The sequence below is a fragment of the Fusarium fujikuroi genome, chromosome FFUJ_chr05 (genome assembly GCF_900079805.1).
Source record: "Fusarium fujikuroi IMI 58289 draft genome, chromosome FFUJ_chr05".
Classification (NCBI taxonomy): Eukaryota; Fungi; Ascomycota; class Sordariomycetes; order Hypocreales; family Nectriaceae; genus Fusarium; species Fusarium fujikuroi.
The window spans coordinates 1307318-1321769 of NC_036626.1; the positions used below are offsets into that span (position 1 = coordinate 1307318).

A 14452-nucleotide genomic window follows, 5' to 3' on the forward strand; every position below is an offset into this window, starting at 1 on the left:
GTTACATCACTTACACAAATCATATCCCATGCAGGATGCATCAACGATATGGGGTACTTTAGCGATCGCTATCCTTGGGAACTCTATCTTGCAATGAAACGACTCCCTGGAAATATCTCATGAACCCCCAAATACGCCGAGTTATACTCCGAATGTCCCTCAGCAGATTTACAACATGACCGCTTCGACACATGTTCTTTAAATCTGTCAGCCTAAAATAAGAATACTTAGGTAAACTTACGCAAATTTAGGAAACTTGGGCAAATTTATTATAGACTTAGGTAATTGAGGCGAACTGAGGTAAACTTAGTTTAACTTAGGTACACTTACATAAATTTAGGAGACTTAGGTAAATTTATTATAGACTTAGGTAACTGAGGTGAACTTAAATAAACTTATATAAGTTTAGGAAACTTGAACAAATTTATTATAGATTTAGGAAATTGAGGTAAACTGAGGCAAATTTAGATAAACTTATTTAGTAAACTTTGGTGAATTTAAGTAAACTTGGGGAAATTTAGTATAGACTTAGGACGCCTTTAGGCCAGTATACTCTAAATCAGCTCTCCGTCACCATCTTCGACAAGGTCGTCGTCCTCATCCCAGTCAACTTGGGCAGCCATCTCCTCTGCTTTTCGCTGGACCTCGGCCAGGCCCGATAGCTCTGCCACATAGTCCTTCTCTTGCAACGCTTTCTTCACAAAGCCCCACCCGTCACTGCGATAGGCATCAAGAATCTTAGGGCTGCATGCGCTGCAACAGTCGTAAGATTGACCGCGGATGACAATGTTCTGAAATGTCGATACATAGCCCCTTATTTGATGCGGAACCAAACCCAGAGGATGGTCAGGTGGGTCTCGCTCTGGAACCACCCCAGGAGTTGGCTGTGGTGCTGGTGCATTTTTGCCTAGGGGATGTTGTAACAAGCTTGAGAGAAGCTCGACAAGAAGGGCGGACGCAATCGCTGCAACACCGGGTCGAGTGACAGTACATTGTTGATCCAGGGTCTGGTCCTTTTGAGACTAAAAGAATGTTAGATACAGTCTATAAAGTGTAAGTGTAGACTTACATCAGCTGGGGCCACGACGTCGTTGCAGAAATAGCAACCAAGCGGTGTCTGCCCTTCGGCATGGCCTTCAGAACCATGTCGCATAACAACATACGAGTCAAAACCCAGGGCAGCGTTCATGACAATCTTTCCTTTGGCCTTTCCCATAACCGTTGGCAGCCATCGAGATTCTCTTGAATCCATGAGGAGGAAGATGACATCGTGTTCGTCGATAAGCTTCTCCAGCTTTTCATATTCCTCCCTTGTCTTCGACTCCTCTATGTAAGGGTGACCGAGCATAGGAACAAACAGCGTGTGTCCTTCACTATCTATGCCTGGAAAAATTTCTTTCAACGCTTCAGCAGCTCGAGGGGCTTTTGGTTTCCCTCCTTCGAGGCAGTCTTGGAAGCTGAACAGTGGCTGTCGGACAGGGTTGGAAAATGACACTCGCCCGTAATCCACAAACGTTATCTTCCGGACGCCCCAACCCATAAGATTTCTTGAGACATAACTTCCCAGCGTACCAGCGCCAAGTAACAGGCACTTCGTGTTCTTAATCGCATCTAAGTCGAGTTCGGGTGCGATCCTCCATTTCATGAGCTTCAGGTTCAGGTCGACAGAGCCGTCTGCCTGTCGTGCAGGATCCATGTACTCTCCTAGGTTGACTTGCTGTGCCTGGAGTTTGCCATTATTCGACCGTGCCCAGCCAGTAACCTTGGGCATTTCAGTGACCTCTATGCTCTCGACTGGATCCATCTCGATTGGAAGAATGACGCTGCGAGCTTCGTGCCTCTTTGCCTGGATGTCTCTGTAGCAGATCACTTTGGTCTTTGCCAAATGAAACCTTTGTCGGATAAGGATCAGGAAATTTCTCAGGGGCCACCCAGGGCCTTCTGGGTACGTCGAAGGATCAACAAACGCAACGTAACGGTCTCCCTCAGCCACCTGGTCGAAGAAACCATTCTCAAATTCTCGTAGCGAGGCAACTTCCCATCGAAAGGGAAGTCCCTGCGAAGAATCCGGATCATCTGTATCCAGATCTTCACCGTGTACCTTCTTGACCAGAAAGAAGCCATGCTCGCGGGAGTCGACACTGTACCTCCAAGTCCCTACCCTGTCAACAAGCGCCGTGCTCTCCCTGGAATTGAGATGTTCGGCTGGACCGGATCGCTTCCACGAAGGATCAGAATGAAGAGCAGGGAAAGCGAACCAGTACGTAAACTTGTACTTTTTCAGGTCCGCGTATGAAAGTATGATGAATGACGAGAGCAGGGATGGAACAGAGTAGATACTACCATCTTTGATCGCATCCCAGATCTAGAGTTGTCAGCGGTGCTCCAGTCTCCGTGAGTTCGTAAATACCTGTCGGCCAGCAGTCTTGAGCATAGCAGACTTGTCTGTATTCTTGAAATCCTCGAGTGTATTGACGTTCCTAATGATTCCCTCGGCCCTCATTGTCCCAAGAGGCGGACTGGGCGCATTAGTTCTGCCATTGGCATGGTCAGAGACTGTGCATAAATCAAACAGTGGACTTACCTGCTACTCGTAAGGGCATTTCCTAATATCTGCATGCGACAGCTGGATTCTGGTTCTTCCAAACGGGGTTCGTAAAGACCAAGAATGCTCCGCGCTGAGTCGTCGAGCTTGTCATGCTCAAGCTTCGAGGCAAAGAGCGCCGAGTAGAACGACAGCTCGATCTCTGAGGTGAAAGGGGCAAATTGCAGCGGTGCCGCCATCGTGATGGTGAAGGTGTCAAGTTTGTGTGACACTGGTGAGGCAGGCTTTTGGGTGGGTTGAAGGAGGAAGGAGGTCCTCCCGGCTGCTGATACCTTACGTATTTATACTGCTTGCTTAAGGCAGCAACTGCGTCCCTGAGGCAGATAAACCTTATGATTCTTGATCCCAGCCTTTCATAGGATTATCACTGTTTAGGTAGGTATGCTACTGTTATTTAAAGCTAAAAAAGCTTCTGTGAGGTTGAACACAGATTTGATATGTTGGTCGTCCAGTTCAACAAAGAGCCTAATTTCCTCGTCACAACAGTGGGTGGTCGAGTAAGTTGAACTTGTCTTTGACGTGCAAGTGTCTCCTCGAGGGTTCGTGATCTGTTATAGCTGAATGTATAAGGTCATCGTTGTGTGTATTCGGTGATCTTATGAAGGTTCACCTGGACGGATAAGATGACCGTCACTGGTGACCTTAAGTGGAGCCCCAACTTAGGTCACAGGCAGCGTCAGTGAGCAAGAAAACTTAGGACCTCTACTCTAAGTGATGAAAATATTTAAGCAGCTTTAGTGTAGACTTAGGAAGCCTTTAGATTAGGTTTTTTGTCACTTAGAGTTCGTGGTCTAAAGAATTCTTGTCTCTCCTTGGCCCCACCGCGGGGTACTGGGCGGGCACTGCATGCACCTGCCTGCCGGTCTTATCGCGGACGTCCGTCACAGAATCAAAGGGTACATGCCGTTATAGGGTAGGTAAGTAGAACTCGATGTCGGTAGCTGCAATGCGGCCATCGTGCGTGTAAGTTCGGAAGTGCATGTAAAGTAAAAAAGGGACATGGCCGTATTAATGGTTTCTACTTTTGTTTTCTGACTATATCGTCATAATAGAGTCATGGCTCTATCTATTTAAAGCGTTGTCATATCCATACCTCAGATCGACGCTATGAATGTCATCCCGTTGAAGGTTTCCCAACTACCATGATATGAAGTCGTTGACCGAAACCAGTGAGCCATCATCGTCAGTAACCTAGCTTCAAATTTTACCAAGAAAAGGTGATCGATATTGCAAACCCCATTATTTCCATCCATCATAAACAATGACCCTTCAGACTCATTTACTATCACCTCAGCTACAGGAGAAACACGTTCTTCACAACCGCAGACTCGGTATATCGGAAGTTATCAAGAATACACCCGTTCAGATTTATCTCCACCATTCACTTAAAGAATGTGACCCTCTTCGTGAAGGCGCCATCTCATTAACGAGTGTCTGAAATATCCAAGGGTTCAAGCTTTCTCGGGACTGTTGGAATGTACGCTTTGATCATAACTCACAGCATCTATATATATGAAATGTCTAACTAGATCGAGATGTCCGTGATAACTCGTAAGATGGAGAAACATACTTGTCAACTTGTCGGCCGCTTTCAAAGTTGAGTTTGCGACACTTCTCAACGGGTTCCGTAGACATTCTAGAACAACAACGATCACAGCTGCGAACAGTGCACCCCCACACTCTGCGACGCGCTTAGAATAGTCGCCGTACGCGTTAAATGACCATACGGAAAATCTTAACGTGAGGCACGATACATCATCCAAAGCCTGATCCTGACTTTACCTTACCTCTACAGGCTCCAGAACAAAAACCAGCATTGATCCACAGCATGCTCATCGGCGTCTGCGGCAGTAAGAACATATCGCAAACTTCCCAAGTCAAGTCACAAACTCACATAGATCAGGTATTTGCTCCGGCAAAAGGACGGTGGCCCAATATCTCGTTGAGCATCATGGATTCAAACTCCTCCATCTACAGCCACAATCCCAGCCAAGACCGTCCAATACCTCGCTTGGAGCCGAATCCGCTTCATCTGAGGAACACGATGCAGAGTCTCCATCACAGTCTACTGACTCGACAGCTTTCAAAGGCGCTCTGACCTCAACAGCGCTCACCACCAAGAATGGCTACCAGTCATCTTCTGAAACCACGCTGACTCTCCGGGATGGTCCGCAACACGTGTTTTCCACAGCCGAGGAACTTCTTGACTTCGTGACGAAACGCTGGCGCAGCCGCTTTGTCACTACTGACATTCCCACGGAGGCAGTTCTAGACGTCTTTCTTCGTCGACCTTTCTTCCTATTGCTCTCCGTCGATGCGCCATTGACGGTCCGCTGGCGACGGTTCCAGGACCGCGCGAGGCAGAGGCATGCGGGAGAGCCTGACATGAGTCTAGAAGACTTTGTCAGAGAGAGCGATATCCACCTATACGACGCAGAGAAAGGCCTCTCGCCCCTTATCTCGCGCGCTGTTGTGAGACTTCTCAACACATCATCCTCTCTAGCGCACCTCTATGCTACCCTTGGCAAGTTGGACATCCCAAATCCTGATCGCCTTCGCCCTTGCTGGGACACTTACTTTATGGAATTGGCATCCCTTGCTGCACAACGCTCCAACTGTATGAAGCGTAGAGTCGGATGTGTGCTTGTTGGCAAAGAACGCAGGGTCATTAGCACCGGTTATAATGGGACTCCAAGGGGACTACAGAATTGCACTGAGGGAGGCTGTCCAAGGTGCAATGATGGCAACAGCTCCGGAGTGGGCTTATCGACTTGCCTGTGTATCCATGCCGAAGAGAACGCGCTTTTGGAAGCGGGACGAGAAAGAATACGCGAGGGCTCTGTCCTATACTGCGACACGTGTCCCTGCCTCACATGCAGTATCAAAATCTGCCAGGTGGGCATTAGCGAGGTTGTCTACGCTCACACATACAGCATGGACAACGATACAGCCCGGGTGTTTAGGGAGGCCGGCGTGAAGCTGAGACAGTTCATACCAGTGAGTACATGAACCCTCCCTTCGAGTCCAGATCTGGACGAAATTCTGCCATTCACTAGTGCTTTTTGAGAGTTTGATACTGACTCAGATCTAGCCGCCTAATGGCCTGATTCATCTCGAGAAGATGGAGCTTTATTAGATTTTCGGTATCTCGGCCGTCTCACTATAATCCCTTGCTATGCCTTTGTGGGGAATCTTCAGAGAGACACTGGATTTTGCCTAGGATGTGGCTTTTTTGAAGCAGAACACGATACTGGAATTGCTTCACCAAGATTTGATGCCAGAAGACTACATGCTCAGGATCACCCACACCAGTTGGCATGCAAAATTCGCTCATCTCGATCCTCCCTAGCGAGGAGGTGCATATGAGACTTTGGTCAAAGGCTGGAGTTGACATACAAAGTTACTGTACCCCTCGCTGACTCCCTTGCGAATGTGTTGTCCAATTGTCCAATCAAATAGTATATGCAACGCTCTCTCATGCAGTATCCGCCCTGCCCCGAGTCCACTTGAAGCATTGCATCACTGCACCGAAACCAAGCAGGCAGAAGCAGGCAAGCAGACGGCCCGTCGAGGTGCGTTTTGCATTGCCAGCGTGGCCCGTTATTGAGGCCAGCAGGTTACCAAGCCCCAATGACGCCGAACTCTAGAACACTACAGGGTAGTCATAGCCCACTTGGCCGCAGTTATGGGAACATGAGAATGAAGCCACTTTGCGTCATGGCGTTTGTCTGTGTCTTCCGTTTCGGATAACGGTGCGCTTGGGTTCATGTTGGTTCTGTTCTCGATGGTCTCTTATGCAAGACCAACATTTTAACGCACATGAATAAATTCGTCTCTGCATCCTTTATCTGAGCGCTTAATTTCGACTACAAACTAACTAAAGTCGGTCCAAGTTCTCGAATTTGTCGGCTGTAACAAACTCTTGCTTTGTTTCATCACGCCTGAACACATCGTGCATTTGCATCGCAACAACAGGACAACGACTACCACCTGCAGGAAATAGTTTGCGAATAGGGGCTCAGGAGCATGTCAAAGTTAGCGAAGCTGCGCTGAAAGTTGTAGACCGCTGCCGCCAGAGGCCACTTACACGGCCCTTATAATATGAACTGCATAGGGGTTCATTTCACAGAGCCGCAGACTTGTGCGGTGTGCTTCAACGGCTTGCTAGCTGCAGCGATGTCCCATAAAATATGCAACCAAGTCAGGCGGTCAACAAAGTTGGCACTGATATGTTGTGCACAGCCAGTTGCATCCCCTGTCTAGTGTAGAATATGCGAGCGCGGGGGATGCATGTGAGTGAATTGAGTTGAGCTGATCTGTACGGAGTAGGATGTGAACAATGAAGGACCTTCCATTATGTTAGTGCAAGTGACGATGATGCTCCGCGTAAGTCGATATGTGAGTTGATCTAAAACCTCCGATCAAGAAGCACGGAGCAGCAACGGTAGAGGCAATGCCGATTGATGGCCTTGATTGGCAGCTGATCAGATGGACGACATGCTAGGGGCTTCAAATCTCAAAAGTACGATGCGTAGCTTTTCGATTTGATGCGCTTTGTGGTCCCTCTGGCCTAGGCCCCAGGCTTATGAGCAGGGCTTTTGTGCCTCTTCTCGTCCACACGCAGGCCCAACAACTGACGAGCGCACACAACTGAATTGTTAGCGCAGTGCCTCTCGCATAGCGCGGGAGCCACCCCGGACTCACTCATAAGAAGCGAGATGACATGGGCTGGTTGGCATAAAGAGCACAATTAAAGCTCAAATTACCACCGTCAGCTAGTGGGGGAGTGCACAAGAGGATAGGGGAAGCAATCGTTTGTTTGTTTTGATCAGAACGGGAAGATTTCCTGCGCGTCATGAGAGGGGCCGGCCTATCGGGATGTAGGTCAGGACATGGTTGACACTGATGCTGATGTTAGCCTCGAGGTGCCTGTGCCCGATGCGATGAGCTGGCTTGGCCTGGTATAGCCATGTCATGACTGCTACTGATTCTGCTGGTGGAGGCAGAGAGGGCCTGAACCAGAGGGCCACTGGGCGGCTGTAAGAAGGAGAGAAGACTCATCACTCATCCATTGGAAGTGGCTGGTACGAGAAACTCGCTGGGTAATGAAAACTAAGCTGTACTGTACCCATTGACTAGCCAGGGCTGACGTTGTCTCTGTTGTACAGCGTGTACAACACACCTCACTCACTTGTTCGAGGTAGCCCAGTCCTGTACGAGGCAAGTGATGGGACCCGGGATAAAGCATGCCCACCAGCAAGTGACGGCGACGATCATGACGCTGAATGGTCTGAAGGGGACGGGAGCCAGCGAACGGGTGGGCTCTAGACATGGCCCCAACCCCCCGTCCCAATCGTATCTTGCTTTGGACTCGCTGCAACCTGCGAGTGCCAGTGCAAGTGCCCGAGCTGCGACCTCCGATCTGTCTTGGGACAGTTACTCCAGCGTCTAAGTAGATGCTGTCCTACAACGACTGCGACCTCGAGACTGACCAGCAGAAGCGCTCGTCTTTTTTTGCTCTATCGAGAACAGACCTCATGCCATTCCACCAGAATTCCATGCCATGTTAGAGGCGATCTTCAGTCCAACGGGCGCCATCCCATGCCAACTGCCAGTGCCATGGGATCTCCCCTGGCTGGAAAGAACAGAGAAGTTCCTGGGCCAGAGGGGAGGTCTCAGGGGTGAGGTGGCTTGCGATGGCTTGAGAGGCGTCTGAAGGACGGGAATACCCCTGAGCACTGGCGCTGAGAGGCGCCCAGTGGGGGGTATCGACGAACCAGGGCTTTGGATGTCCGACTTACATACATGTCAGTCTCTTGAATAAGATATCCACATGAACTTTGGTGTTGTTGATAGATGCCATTTCGACCTGGAAGATGTGAGCAAGAAAAAGTCAGAAATTCCTACAAGTGGGTAATTCCTAGGTACTGTATTCGTATCCGTATGCCTCTTTCTTTCTCTCGGACGGAGAAGAGGTGCTGGTCAGTCTGAAGTTAGAGGTCGGCTTCAGGAACCACTCCAGACTCTCTACTCCGTACCCGTGGATATATCGTGGCCCTCACTTACAAGAGTCCCAGCGCAACAACCATCGAGGCTCAACAAGTTCACAGAAACATTTAGTCACAGACAAACGTGATTCCCTGAAGATCAACGATCGTCGCTATTCAACAAGTCGGTTGTCCTACCTACGGATGCTGAGGAGGAAGCATCAAGACATGGAGAGAGAATCTTCGGATATGACGAAGCCACGCAGCCACGAAGGAATGTGATTATTCTGATGAACGTGCCATGATCGATGAAACAGAGAGATCAGTGCTACTCTGCCTGTAGAGTCAGAATCAATAGCTAGCTTAGAGGCTTGAGATGGAACATGGACGGGCCATGAGCGGGTTGAGTTACAGGGACCAGCTCCCGGCGCCATCCTTGAAGGAAGCCACTCGCTAACAGGGCCAGCCTGGAGGGTGTGTTAGTGAGTTGATGTCTGTATGTTGTTGCACCCCTGGCTTTTGCTTGGAGAAACGCGTCTTTTCGTGTGACACTATCCCCCTTTAGGCAAACGTGTAAACAAATGCGTCACTTTGTCGCGCGCCTCTACCCCAGCTTGTTGTTGTCCAGCCTCTTTGATATGACGAAGAGATTTTTGTATGGTAGAAGACGAGTACGGGATACACAAAATTGAATTTGCCTCCCTGATGCAAAGTACGCGCGTTGATCCCCTGTTATGATATTGACTGCTCTAGTGATTCTCCCGTTCCTCATCAATTGATATATTGAATATTGGTTGAAGACGGGAGGCTTGTAGACAACTGAAAACCCCCTACTAACTCAGCCTGAGCCTACCATTTTTACAGCACGGGGCGTGCACCAGATCGTTAGCCTACAGAGCCAACACGCGCCATCCCTGGGCTCCCACGCTCCCTATCCTCATCCGTCTATGGCGGGACCTCTCTTCCAACCACTCCAGGCTGTCTTGTCCATCCTCTTTTTGCGCGCCCTCCCTTCCACTCTCATCCCATCCTGTCCTATCTCTCACTAGTATTTTGTCACACCCTCTGGGTCTTTTTTTTCCCTTGCAAGTCAACTCTGGTCTGCACCAACTTTCCAACACAGACACCAAGAAAGCCCAGACGAGTGCATACCAGCCTGACTTACCACTACCTGTCGTTGTCCTTTCGACCTGATATTCTGAGTCACCAGACCCCAGTTGGAGTATCCACGTTCTGCCCTGAGGAAGGGTTCTTGGGTTTCAACGCAGCCACACGAGGGGTATTGTACACGACGGGGCAGGATAGTATTATTGCTCTGAACTCTACTGCTTGTGGATTCAAACAAACCACAATAACAAAGACTCGACGAGCGAGAGCAAGGTAAAAGAAGAGACAAGACCGGACGACAACTGCAGGGACAATTTGCTTTTCATTAGCCTCTTCTTTACACACAAACACAACTTGGTTAGTTTGTGTCAGGATCAGTAGCCCATGCCCGTTCACGAGCGCCATGGTCCAACTGCCACACCCAAACTAACTGCCTAGTTCACCTACCTCCTAACTCTCTTGTCTTCCCGTTCGTCTCTTCAACCCGCCCACCCCCAACTCCAACCCGGACGTCCATCTTGCTTGTACGAAACACGACACCACCACCTGCAGCACGACTACTCCTACAACTGCTTAGCAGTTCCAACTTCCACCAACTTCCCTCCTCTATTCAACCTCACTTTTTTTCTTTTACGTGTCGACAATCACTCGTATTTACTCAATCAACGCGAACTCACGTCGACCCACTCTTATCTAAGGTATCTATCTGGCTGCCTTGTCGACGACATCACCGTTCGGGCACTTAAAAGGAAGCCTACACTCAACGCTCTTCTGCCTTCTGCCTCCCTCTCTTTAGCGTCTGATTTACTCTCAGTTGTCGAGTCATGATATGACCTTCGACATCCGAGTGAGACTGGCATAGCTTTTTGCGAGTTGCTGGGTATCGCGTCGAGCTGCTTCTCACATCTTCGACTTGGCCATTTCACGCAACACCATTAAAGGCTTGCACATTCGGCTCACCAACGTCCGCAACCTATACTTCACCTACTGCATTCTTCACCGGTCACTGTATCTCGCACTAGCAGCAAATATCGACAAGGCCTAGTTATTCAACTGTTTATACCCATCAGCCTTACTGCGTCATCTGCTCGCGCATCACGGCAGCGCGCAGCACTTCGCAACCTCACAATGTCCTTCTCGAACAGCAGCGGTGGCACACTCGCCCTACCATCACCAACCCACGCACACCACATCGACGTCACATCGGCAGTTCGCACTCTCCGACGCTCTATTTCACGATCACCTTCCAAGTTCTTGACGCGTTCCAACTCCCAAAACTCGCTGAGCCCCGAAAGCCCCCACCAAACCTCACCTCAATCACCTTGTCGTCGATTTGGCGCAACACCGCAAAACCAACAACTTCTACCGTCCCACACCCGCTCAGCACCTCCTCATATCAACGGTGCCCCGCATTCAACCGCCTTTACACCTTTCCGCCCCAGCGTTAGGCTCTCGTTGCGTTCCGCCAAGGCCGGTAAGACATCGCCCTCACGACCGTTGACACGAGCACGCGCATCTCCCAAGAGCCCTCTTAAGAGGGCGCTCAACATGGCTCCCGATAGCGGCAACTCACTACCTGCGGTACCTTTGGCTTCAGTTATTGATGCATCAGGGCAAGAGAATAACTCCCTGGGAGCTACAAGCCCCATCTCTGTCAGTCCCGTCAAGCGACGCAGCCTCACTCTCGACGTCGCTGGATCTTCGCCGACCTCATTTCTCAAGTCTCTTGATTCCAACAATGATGGCCAGATGGTCCCAAACAACGGGTCATTAAAGCGCAGCGACGCAACCATGAATCTGGACCAACCGAGCCAGGGAAGCCCCGTGGCTAAGCGACGGAGCTTGCATGGAATATCGGGGCTGGGCCAGAACGAGGACCAAAATATCTTTGGTGCCAACACGACATCTTCGCAGAGCTTCTACATACATGAAGACTCATCTACCGAGTATGAGATTGCGGGTACTAGCGGATCACCATTCCGCGATCCCGTCCCCCCACCAACACCTGCGACGACGAATGTTCCTAAGAGGTCATCGTCCCTACGTAAGTCAACTCTACAACAAAGATATGGGGAGCGAGGATCTTGGGGAAGACGATCTGGTGAACGACAGCTGGCTCAGATGAGCTCCGAATATTCTCCTGTCCGAAGTCGACCTCGCCTTTCTCTGGACCAATTTGTTCCTCCTCCTGTGCCTCAAGAGAGTCCCTTTGTTTCTACAACGCCGACCTCGAAACCACCACCCACTACTTTCTTTGGCGACAAGGCCCACCAACCACATCCTCTATCGAAGACACTGACGACGTCGTCTTCAGGAAACAGCTTAACCGAGGAAGCACCTATTTATGCTCCTGTGGCCCGGATGCCAGATCGACCCAGACCTCACCTTTTCTCACGATCCCTCCCTCTCAATGCGACACGACCCAATCGCCCAAATGACATGTCCAAGGCCATGGCGACACCCAGCAACTCGCAGCTGTGGGTGGGCGCTTTCAACTCTACTGGACTTATTTCCAAGGTCAACCGAAATCCCGAAGAGGATGCCGACAAGAAGATGGCTCCTCCTGATACACCATGCAAGAAGCACTCTAACCCCTTCGCTACTTTCCCTCCACCAGCTGGGAGTGCCATGAAGAAGAGGGGTAACAACCGGAATTCTTTTGGCGGTCTCCCTTCCACCCCATTTGGTAACAGCACAGCCAGTTTTGGTAGGCCAGGAAAGGGCATGTCAATATTCCAGCGTGGCAGTGCTTCTAGGAGTGCACGTCGCGGTAGTGTCCTTAGCCTGGATGGTGACGAACACAAGCTCTTTGGTGAAACGATTGACTTTTCGACACCCATGGAAGGCGATGCTCCCCCTACTCCAACCAAGAACAGTTTAACTCCCAGCCTTAGCAAGGTCAGCGAGTACTCATTCGAGAGTCCCCATGATAACCATAGCCCAACTGCCAACCGAACATTACACTCTACTACTCCGGTTCTCGGCACCTCTATCCCTCGAGAAGCAACTTGTAAGTCGGAAGTCCCAACAACGGACGGACCAGCTGGAACAGTCGACGATTCAAGTCGGCCTACCGATGCTGGACGTCTGTATTCCCCATCTTCGCATCTGCCTCTATCTTCGTTTGGCCGTTCCAGGGCTCGACGAGGATTACACTCTCCTTCTCCACTAAGCACAGTTTCTTTGAGTCATACCCTCAGTTCTCCTCATGAGACATTTACTAAATCGAAACTCTGTGAATCAGCCAGCCCCCTTGATGGACGACGAACACCGCAAACGCCACGTGAGAGTTTGCTGCCTCTCGACACCAGCCGATTGTCTATTTCTCAGATTGGTGATGCCTTCTCTGATAGCATGCCACCTCCCGTTACCCCAACAGCAGGACGGGACTTGCGATCATCTACCAGCCTCCTTGTTACTCCCGTGAACGCCCGTACTAGTAACATTGACATTGACGCAAGCCTATCCTCCCGATTCGACAAAGTGGAGCAGATTGGAAAGGGTGAATTCTCTGTTGTCTATCGTGTCACTCAGGCGGACCATCAAATGACATTTGGCAACCTCAGTACAACCCCGACAACAAGCCCCACCAAGGGCAGAGTCTATGCTGTAAAGAAGAGCAAGCATGCGTTCCAGGGACCGAAGGATCGGGATACAAAGGTCCGAGAGGCCGAGATTTTGAGGACTCTCAGCTACTCTGAACATGTGGTCCAGTACTTCGATCATTGGGACTACAACAACCATCTCTATATTCAAACAGAGTACTGCGAAGAGGGTACCCTCGACAAGTTCCTGGGTACTGTTGGACGAGGTGGACGACTAGACGACTTTCGCATCTTCAAGATCCTCCAGGACCTGTGCTTGGTAAGTTGTAAACCACTGTGCTCCTCTGTACGTACTCACATTTCTATAGGGCCTGAAGGATATCCATGACTCAGGTTTCATGCATCTTGATCTCAAGCCGGCCAATATCCTTGTTACGTTCGAAGGTGTTCTCAAGATTGGTGATTTCGGTCTAGCCCAATCCTGTTCGTCTGCCGAAGGCGTGGACGTCGAGGGCGATCGTGAGTACATGGCCCCGGAGATGCTCAAGGGTAAATCCTGCCAGTCCGCCGACGTCTTCTCTCTGGGCCTCATTATCCTTGAGACAGCCGCCAACGTTGTCCTACCTGACAATGGACCTACGTGGATCGCCCTCCGCTCTGGAGATCTTTCTGAAGTGCCAAGTCTTACCTGGAATCCCTCTATTGAGGTCCAGCGAGATGCCACTGGTAACCCTACCGAGATAATGCATAGCGATGATTTCACAAGTGGCAAGACGCACGACCCAAGCAACTTGTTTGGCCCATCCAAGCGATCGGAACTACTGCAGCCTCCCGAGTTTATGGTTAATGCCACCCACAACAGTTCTCTCGATTTGATTGTACGATGGATGACAGCTCAAGAGCCCAGTGAGCGACCAACGGTACATCAGGTTTTGGAACTTGAGGGCCTGCAGTGGGTTGGCCATCACCGCGCCGCACCGGCAACTGTTTATGAAGGAAACTGGGGACCCGACGAGGAGTTGATCCCCATTTCCATTGCAGAGGGCGGTGACAGTGACACAGAGATGACTGATGTCTAGAGGGAATTACCTGGTTACATTTCACTCTGGATAGCACTGGAGGTCTACTGAGAAGGAGCTTTTTGCGATTTTTTATGGGGAGAAACTCGCTGAACTGATGTTGGAGACCCTGGCTCGAACTAGGAACAT

General features: G+C 50.2%; 3 protein-coding genes; 2 read left to right on the forward strand and 1 right to left on the reverse strand.

Moving 5' to 3' along the window:
* Window positions 1–554: 554 nt before the first annotated feature.
* FFUJ_07184 (related to APG7 (component of the autophagic system)) lies at window positions 555–2784 on the reverse strand (the record flags this gene model as incomplete). XM_023577408.1 has 4 exons in its annotated part: window positions 555–1022; window positions 1070–2365; window positions 2411–2534; window positions 2585–2784. The coding sequence occupies 4 exons, from the start codon at window positions 2782–2784 to the stop codon at window positions 555–557; spliced, it is 2088 nt and encodes a 695-aa protein (XP_023430484.1).
* A 1649-nt stretch (window positions 2785–4433) lies between these two features.
* Window positions 4434–5741, forward strand: FFUJ_07185 (probable dCMP deaminase; the record flags this gene model as incomplete). XM_023577409.1 has 3 exons in its annotated part: window positions 4434–4455; window positions 4509–5602; window positions 5697–5741. 3 exons carry the CDS (start codon window positions 4434–4436, stop codon window positions 5739–5741), a joined length of 1161 nt encoding a protein of 386 aa, XP_023430485.1.
* Window positions 5742–10827: 5086 nt separating this feature from the next.
* On the forward strand, window positions 10828–14323 carry FFUJ_07186 (related to protein kinase SWE1; the record flags this gene model as incomplete). XM_023577410.1 has 2 exons in its annotated part: window positions 10828–13563; window positions 13613–14323. 2 exons carry the CDS (start codon window positions 10828–10830, stop codon window positions 14321–14323), a joined length of 3447 nt encoding a protein of 1148 aa, XP_023430486.1.
* Window positions 14324–14452: the final 129 nt, after the last annotated feature.